Consider the following 9,370-nt stretch of genomic DNA (forward strand, 5'->3'; position numbering starts at 1 on the left):
AGTGTACAGAGACAGGTAAGTATACAGAGACAGGTAAGTATACAGAGACAGGTAAGTATACAGAGACAGGTAAGTGTACAGAGACAGGTAAGTATACAGAGACATGTAAGTATACAGAGACAGGTAAGTGTAAAGAGACAGGTAAGTGTCCAGAGACAGGTAAGTATACAGAGACAGGTAAGTGTAAAGAGACAGGTAAGTGTACAGAGACAGGTAAGTATACAGAGACAGGTAAGTGTACAAAGACAGGTAAGTGTACTAATATATTGACTAGTTGTCGACTAATTAATCGCACACTGTTTGGTTTGAGGTCATTTTATGTCAGCTTGTTAAATGTGAATATCTTCCAGTTTCTCCTATCTTTAACTTGTGGACAGAACGAGACATTTGACGACGTCATTTCGGGCTTTTTAGGAAACACAGATCCACATTTTTCAGTATTTTCTGACATTTCAGAGACCAAAACACTCATCTATTCATCCGGGAGGAACTAATCCACATGATAGTTAGTTGCAGCGCTACAATTGGAAGACACTCACATTTTCTGACACTCCTTGCGTTCTCCGACCATGGGGGTCCCCAGCTCCCCCAGGATGGTGGCCTCCACCTCGTACTGGACCACCAGAGCCCGCTCAGTGGGGTGGACGTCTACGCTGCAGCCCTTCACTCTCCTGTGGGTCACACAGGCACAAAGTCAGCAACACTAAGACCTTACAGCCAACAGTTTATTCATTTATTTCACCTGTTATTAAAGTTGATCTAAGCGATGTCACACGGTCAGAAGTGGTGTTTTTTTCCTGGTTTTAAAGACTTTTCTGACCTTCCCAGACTGTTCTAGCTTTTCTATTATTTACCTTTTCCCCCCCTTTAGACATTATGTCCATTACTGATGATGATCCATCTAAAATCTAAGTGTGACAATATTTTATCAAAGCACCAATTGTCCATACCATACAATAGCGCCAATATTGATGTTGAGTTAATTGGTTAAAAATATCGTAATATAAGGAAAGGAGGGGAAAAAACAGGTGAATTTGATGCATAGCTGTGAGAATGTACATTAATAGCATTTCATTCTAATTTTTTCTAATTCTAATGTTCTTTTTAACTGAAAAAGAAAACCTAAAAAGGAAATACTGTTTGATGTGACCTCTATTGTGCAATTCATTCAATTAAAATGTATATCGTGATTTCTGACTTTCTTCCTATTTCCCAGCTAACTATAATATAATAATATACATAGTGAGTACTTTTGGTACTTTCAAGTAGATGTAAATGCGGCTAGTATTTGGACTCGGACTTGTCTCGGTCTCGGCCGCTGGTCTTGCCAGATACGGCTTCTGGTCTGGACCGAGTCCAGGTGTCTTTATTATGTTGATAATAATATTGGAGGGAAAGGGAAACCCAAAATGATTGTCTTGATACTGTCATTCATAAGACCTTTATTCTGTCCTGGACTCGGTCTTGAGTCGGGCTCAAACCTCTTTGGACTCGGTCTTGCCTTGGACTCCACTAGTATTTGGTCTCAGACTTGTCTCGGGCTTGCTAGTGTTTGGTCTCAGACTTGTCTTGGTCTCTGCCCCTGGTCTTGCCCAATTTGGCTTTTGGGCTTTTGGTCTGGACCGAGTCCAGGTGTCTTTACTATGTTGATAATAATATTGGAGGGAAAGGGAAACCCAAAATGATTGTCTTGATACTGTCATGCATAAGACCTTTATTCTGTCCTGGACTTGGTCTTGACTCTGACTCAAACCTCTTTGGACTCTGTCTTGTCTTGGACTCGACTAGTCCAGGTCTAGGACTCGACTTGACTCGGACTCTAACCTCTTTGGACTCGGTATGACTAGTCCTGGTCTTGGACTTGTCTTGGACTCGACTAAGGTGGTCTTGACTACAGCACTGAAACGCTGATACTTTTAAGCAGGACTTTTACCGAATCTGTAGAGGATTTCTACACTGTTGTATTAGTACATTTATCTGAATACTTCTTTATTAGCTACTTAAAATGTATATTGATGGTGGCGGGTGTGTTTTTTAAACCCTCGTAGTGATAAATAATCGATTTTATCTTAACATAACCCAGCTTAACATTAGCCAGACGTACCGTTACAGGTTAAATAACTACCGTTAGCTGCTTTAGACCGGTCATATTTACTCAAAAAAGACATTAACATGAAGGTTTGTAGCAGAGCAGTCAGTTAGCAGTTAGCAGCTAGCTTGTTTACTGTCGCTCCTTTAAACGGCCCGTCACGTGACCAATCAGCCAATCAATGACCAGCTGAGGATCAAGCTAAAGCTAACGCTAACTGTTCGCTACTAACGGACATAAACCGTTACCTTTTCAAATACCGCGGGTCTCCTGCTTGTAAAGGGTCCATTTTAGATGAGAAAGACAGAGAGACAGCCTTAAATGTGTCCTCCGTCTACCCGGAACTAGGCCAGCTGACGCCGATGAACACACTGCGGGTGTTATTGATCTTTGCAGCTGGTTGCCATGGATGTTGTCGGTAGCTTGTTGCCAGGGCGGCAGCAGCGGCATTTCCCAGCATGCACTGCGGCTAATGCAAGTTGGCGCTGCTGCCCCCTGTCGGCCCGGAGGAGAAAGCTGCTGAGATAAATAAATAGATAGATAGATAGATAGAGAGATAGATAGATAGATAGATAGATAGAGAGATAGAGAGATAGATATATAGATAGATAGATAGATAGATAGATAGATAGATAGATAGATAGATAGATAGATAGATAGATAGATAGAAAGAGAGAGAGATAGAGAGATAGATAGAGAGATATATATATAGATAGAGAGAGAGATAGATAGATAGATAGATAGGAAGAGAGATAGATAGATAGAGAGATAGATAGGTAGATAGATAGAGAGATAGATAGAGAGATATAGATAGATAGATAGAGAGAGAGATAGATAGATAGATAGAAAGAGAGATAGAGAGATAGAGAGATAGATAGATAGAGAGATAGAAAGAGAGATAGAGAGAGAGAGAGATAGAGAGATAGAGAGATAGATAGATAGAGAGATAGAAAGAGAGATAGAGAGAGAGATAGATAGATAGATAGATAGATAGACATTTGCACCATAACTGGATGCAAAAAAGGCCTAAATTGTTGCAGAAAACTTCCCCATGAATGCAGAAAAGGAAGTGTTTAATATGCTTAAAATTTCAATTATGCCCAAAAGTGGAGATCTCAACGTCTCCATGTTGAACCCAAAGTTTCACCCTTGCGTAAAACAAGACAGAAATGTGCTTCTTTCACTTCAATAATGTAGTAGAAATGAGTATAAAGAAGATATCTGCACCAGATTCAATGGTAATAGCCCTTGATTATAGAACATTTAAAACATTTATTGATTCTGCGTTTGCATATTTCCTTTCCTGTTTTGAGGGAAGCTTTGTTCATGGGATTTTTGGAAACCTGGTCAACATAAACTCCAATAACCAACCACTCGAGCATGGAGTTTATTAAAGTGACACATGAGAACAAAACAAATGGCAAGTGGGCGTAATCGATCCGGTAACGGGGCAGATCTGTTCTCCATGAAGTATTCACTCAGCTCAGCACCCGTGACAGCTGATGTCAACGCACTAAGTTTAGTCTGTGGCTCTTGATGGATGCATCAGAACATTATTTGTGTTCAGGGGTCAAAAATATACGAAATTTCCTCACTGGTGCTACAAGGACACACGTGTTTGACTGCATGTTTGCATGCAGTTTTAAATATGCCCAACTGTCCTACTCAATTAAAAAGACTGCTGCAGTTGCCCACTTTGCGACAAGTAGCATACACAATGCTAACGAGAGACTTCTGTAACGTCAACACAGTAAAAATGGACCTACTTAACCAAGTTGGTTCACTGCTAGCTTAGCTACAAGTTAGCATCAAACACAACAAAGGCTGACGTGTTCAATCATCTCAGCACCCGTGACAGCTGATGTCAACGCTCTAAGTTTAGTCTGTGGCTCTTGTTGGATGCATCAGAACATTATTCGTGTTCAGGGGTCAAAAATTTACGAATTTCCCCCACTGGTGCTACAAGGACACACGTGTTTTAATTTGACTGCATGTTTGCACGCAGTTTTAAAGATGCACAACTGTCCTTCTCAATGAAACAGACTGTTTGTCATTCAAACACGCCATCTGCAAAGTTGTCCATTTGTATATGAAGTCATCAATGGGAACTACAAAGAGCTAATTACTGAACTCCATGTCACTCTCCGATGTATGCAGGGTGCAGATTTGAGTTATCCATGCATCACTTTGCGACAAGTATAGCGTACAAGATGCTAAAGAGAGACTTCTGTAATGTCAACACAGTAAAAATGGACCTTAGCTACAAGCTAGCAGTCAGACACAACAAAGGCTGTCAGTTGAATAGCATATTATGCTAACGTTAGCAGTCAAACAATCATAGAGAGCTACAACATTTTTGAAAAGACTGCTAGCTTAGCTACATGCTAGTAGTCAGACACAACAAAGTGTCAACCAGTTGAATGGTGTTTTGTGCTAACGTTAGCAACCAAACAACCATAGATAGCTACAAGCTTTCTGAAATGATTTCCATCTTCTGTTATTGTTTGTATTGAGAAAAGTTAATTATTTCATGGATTTCACAAATTTCAGTATGAGAGTTATGCCGTAAACGGTTTAAATCTGAGCATGCACGACTCATTCTGCACTCTCCTCCCATTGGGTGATGACACTCCTGTGACTCATCCTGAGGTCTGATTTAGAGTGCGGATCGGGCCGGATTTTTCTGTCCGAACCCGACCCGCGTCCGACACAGTTAAAATCGCATTTGTTTCTCATACTAATGACACATGTACGTTTGTTTGTGTGGAAAGCCCGCTTTTATTAACATCATATGTGGGGGGTTATGTCAGTAAATCTGAGTAAAATAAATACCTTGCTTAACCTGTATAAGCCGCCCCAATAAGAGATGTTCACTCACACATCAACTGTACATGTTTAGTTTAATGCCTTGCTGCCGCTGCTGAGAGTGTAATATAATAGGTTTACTTGATATATAGCACCTTTTACAGACAAAGGAGCAAAGTGCTTCACATGATAAAAATTTGTAAAATACAGTAAGACCCAAACAGTAAATAAGCAAGCAAAAAAGAAAAAACAAACCAATAGAAATAAAAACCCAAAAGTTATAAACAGGAAAAAAGAATGAGTTTACACAAAAAAATGAACCTGAGGATCCTTTCTAAAAATCTGTTCGAACCCGGCCCGGCCCGTCGGGTCCCGTCGGGCTCGGGTCGGGTATCCATCCTCTAGTCTGATTACAAGGTTTCAACCTAAAGAGGACAGTGACAGTGACACATATAGCCAGGGACACGTGTAGACAACAATGAGACACTCAGACAGTTCATTGATACTGACACACTTAAAGTCCTCCCGCCACCCCCCACTCAAAAATTAGTTTTTCTTCTGTCTATTTCCCCCAGAATGCCTGATCTTGACCATGCTGTGTATATGGGAGGCGTTGTCACATTCCTCTCCTGAAGGAGGAGATGTCGGTGCTCTTCCCTGACACCTGAGATACAAAAGCACCCCGAGCACCGAACCTACGTCACTAATCCGTTAACCAATCGCTGTAGGCGCGAGAGAAACCCGAAGCCTCCAGCGGAGAGCGGACTCCAATCCAGTCGGTGATAATAAGACCATGTCTGTCAACCTGTCACAACACAGGATCTTTTGGGTCAAGGATCGGCTCAGACCAGCCTCGAATCCGAGACACCGACGCCATTGTGAAGAGGATCCAACCCAAAATGGGCCCAATTGTTTATTTTCTTTTTATTTATTCATTAATTAATTCGGGAAAATGCACATTGATTAACAAGTACAGCAGTACATGTAAATGTCCCAGACTGGGAGTGGTAGTAGCTCAGTCGGGGTTGGGAACCAGAGGGTCGCAGGTTCAAGTCCCCATACAGACCAGACCAAAGTCTACCAGTCCACCACCATACAGTGGTCCAGTATGGTGGTGGACTGGTAGCTGGAGAGATGCCAGTTCACCTCTCCAGCTACCATAAATTCCAAAAACATCTTTTGAACTAAAGTTGATAAGTTAGTGTTAACGTAGTGTTGAAAATGTCAAAAAAAGGGACAAAAATGTAAATTTTTACAGGAAGACAACACAAGAATTAACTCTTTTCTAAATGAACAGAAGAGTCTGTAAAGATTCTTTAAAAAGGGGCACAAATGGAAACTAAGACGTTTTTTTGTATAGCCTTGAGGACCTGGTGAAGAGAATAAGACTTGGAGCCTGATTTGTAGTCTTGGTTCTGAGGATTTGTCCCAGTACAAGACAGGAGCCCTGCATACAAACATGAGAAGACTAAGCTAATTTTAGGAGCACATGTTACAGCAGCGAGGCCTTGAGGTCGGACGTATGGGCGTCCCATGTCCTTCTGGAATCTGCAGCCTTAAATTCAGTCGCCTCTGTTAGTCCTGAGACGGCAGACCCTCCCCCTCCCTCCCTCACTCTTCCAGAGTCCGTGTCCCTAGGAGGTGATTTGTAAATCGGGCGTCCCGAGCACCGCCCTGTGTAAAAGATCTCTGCCGATCGCTGTAACCCTGGCAGAGACATGTGGGACACCCAGCCAGGCAGATATAGCAGCAGCTGGAGACACTGAGTGTTCCCCTCCTCGGTCAAACAGCCGCCGCTCCGTCAGGTGCACCCACCGTACAGCCAGCATGGAGATCTCACTTGCAAATCATGGTGGCAGCGCGTCGCCCAACATAGAGCGCGCCCACCAGGCATTCAGGGACCGCTGGAAAGAGACAGACGAGTCCATGTGTCGCCACAGCATGTCCTTCCACCTGCAGCACGCGCTGAGGAGCGAGTTCTTCGCCAGCTACCTGTACCTGATTGAGTTGATGCCCGTGGGTAAGAAGAAGACCCAGAACTAAAACCAGCTTCGCAAGATTTACAGCCTTTTCTTGACCCTTGACCCCATTTGGGATTGGGAAAAGCTCAAGAAGCATGCTGAAGGTTTGGCATGTTTTTTTGTGTGCATGTTTCAGTGTATGCGATCTTTTTCACACTATTTACTTCCTACAGGTTCAATAGTTCATTATTTTTCATATTCATGCAAAAATAACTTATGGGACTTTAACAGTTGACTCAACACTGATAATTTATGGTAAATGCCTTTTTATGTCTTTTTATAGCCAAAGGTTCTTATCTTTATTATTATTATTAATATTATTATTACTAGGTGCATTACTGTTATTATTGTTGTCTTTATATTGTCTTCTATGCTATATTCTTGCTAAAACTGATGCTGGAAATTTTAATTTCCTTGCGGGAGTCAGCCCAAAAGGATTAATAAAGAGAAGTCTACGTCTTAAGGCGCAGTAACTAACTTGGAGCTAAGCTAGCATTTCAAAAACGTAGCTATCTAAGGTTGTTTGATGCTAACGTTAGCTCAGAACACCATTCAACTGACAGCCTTTGTTGTGTTTGATGCTAACTTGTAGCTAAGCTAGCAGTGAACCAACTTGGTTAAGTAGGTCCATATTTACTGTGTTGACATTACAGAAGTCTCTCGTTAGCATCTTGTATGCTACTTGTCGCAAAGTGGGCAACTGCAGCAGTCTTTTTAATTGAGTAGGACAGTTGGGCATCTTTAAAACTGCATGCAAACATGCAGTCAAACACGTGTGTTGCAAAGTGACACATGATTTGTTCTTCCTGCGAGATGCAACAGAAAAGCACATTCAGAAATACAGTTTTTTGTAAAGCATGTTGGTCAGTGGACAAGCCTGAGCTCTCGATCAGGACAGGAGTCTCCAGAAGGTGTCAGCCGATCGTGTGGAGGGTGTGCAGTTGTCCTTATGAGAGCAGGGGCTGTAGAAACAAGAGATCCTGACCTGTTGACCTGTTTGTTTACAATGTGCCTCTCATTCCCCCATCCCCATCCACCCATGGTGAAGCCCTGCAAAGCACTGTAGGACGCGCTGTAGGACACGCTGTAGGACGCGCTGTAGGACACGCTGTAGGACACGCTGTAGGACACGCTGTAGGACGCGCTGTAGGACGCGCTGTAGGACACGCTGTAGGACGCGCTGTAGGACACGCTGTAGGACGCGCTGTAGGACGCGCTGTAGGACGCGCTGTAGGACACGCTGTAGGACGCGCTGTAGGACGCGCTGTAGGACGTGCTTCATTTAGAGAGGACAGTGGCGGCTGCAAGAGAGAAAGAAACAGACTCAAATCAAGGGCATAAAACCTCTGGTGGACTTTACTTACCTTACCTACTTTATTGGTCTAAGCCAATCATGTGCAGGCTGCATGATGATAGCACAGGATGCAGAAACAGGAGATCCTGATCTGCTGTTCATTCTCGTATTCTTCCCACTAACTCGATACAAAGACCATTAATGGCATGGCATGGCATGGCATGGCATGGCATGGCATGGCAAGCATGAGATCTCTAAATCATGTCAGTCAGGGCGACACATGACGGCCAGAGGAGCTGCGGTCGCCGGGTTATTTACGAACAGCAGTGACAGCTTTAGATGGACTCAACGAAATGTTTGTTTTGTATTTCTATTTTTGAAACGTCTTAATAGAGTAATTGTCAAGGGAAAGGAGCAAAAAAATTAATACGCTGTACAGAACATTTCCTTTCAGAGTGAAGAGAGCTTTACTGTCCCTCAAGGGTGAAGTGGATCTAAAACAACATAGCAAGTTAACATATATATAGATATAAATAGAGAGAGACAGAGAGTTTACAGAATCGCTATCGGGCTATGACTATTTTTACAGTGTTTTGCTTGCAGTGCACATCAGATTGCTCTTCGGATCTTGTGATATTAAACCAGATGTCTCGTGTTGCATCGTAGGTCAGAGGTGTAAGAACTTGTAATGAGCTGGTCCACTTTGAAGGTGTGAGATAGAAGAACATGGTGGCACTGGACGCCCACTTTCTTGGCACTCGTGTATGTCATCATGTTGTCTCGCCCCCCTCTTCGGTCTCAGTGTTTCTATAATTACCCTCCTTGATCCTTCCTTGAGGGTCGTGCTATTTGTAACTTGCAGCTTTAGACGCTCCGATCGGACCTGTTGCAAGGACAAAAAAAAAAAAACATCTCGTAATGAAGTGGGTCCAAGCTTGCCAGGAGAGTCACTTGAATTGTGCGTCCCTACACCTTGTTTTTAGCGCGTCCTTCAGGTGAATGGTTCAGTCCCGTTCTCGGCTCTCGGCCTTGTCCTGATGTTTGAAGCATGGAGTAATGAGTCCGGCTGGAAATAAACCCCCCAGTCTTCTCAATGTCTCACTGGGGTGTCATGAATTCTGCCACTGGAGATGCTTGACAAGTGGATGGACGCTCCCCAGT

The 9,370-nt window shown here is 43.0% G+C and overlaps 2 protein-coding genes across 2 annotated transcripts in view; one reads left to right on the forward strand and one right to left on the reverse strand.

The window, feature by feature from the left end:
• LOC117949924 (kinesin-associated protein 3-like) overlaps positions 1–2,535 on the reverse strand; it is a 10,207-nt gene extending 7,672 nt beyond the window's left edge. Inside the window, exons 1-2 of the mRNA XM_034880525.1 lie at positions 2,338–2,535; positions 540–671 (exon numbers count right to left, since the gene is read on the reverse strand). Of these exons, the coding sequence (XP_034736416.1) occupies positions 540–671; positions 2,338–2,378 (173 nt within the window). The 5' untranslated portion in view covers positions 2,379–2,535. The remainder of the gene's footprint in view (positions 1–539; positions 672–2,337) is intronic.
• Positions 2,536–6,460: 3,925 nt separating this feature from the next.
• Positions 6,461–9,370, forward strand: part of mettl11b (methyltransferase like 11B) — a 9,589-nt gene continuing 6,679 nt past the window's right edge. The window contains exon 1 of the mRNA XM_034880524.1: positions 6,461–6,914. Within this exon, the coding sequence (XP_034736415.1) occupies positions 6,722–6,914 (193 nt within the window). The 5' untranslated portion in view covers positions 6,461–6,721. The remainder of the gene's footprint in view (positions 6,915–9,370) is intronic.

Source organism: Etheostoma cragini, chromosome 9 (genome assembly GCF_013103735.1).
Source record: "Etheostoma cragini isolate CJK2018 chromosome 9, CSU_Ecrag_1.0, whole genome shotgun sequence".
In the NCBI taxonomy this organism is placed as follows: Eukaryota; Metazoa; Chordata; class Actinopteri; order Perciformes; family Percidae; genus Etheostoma; species Etheostoma cragini.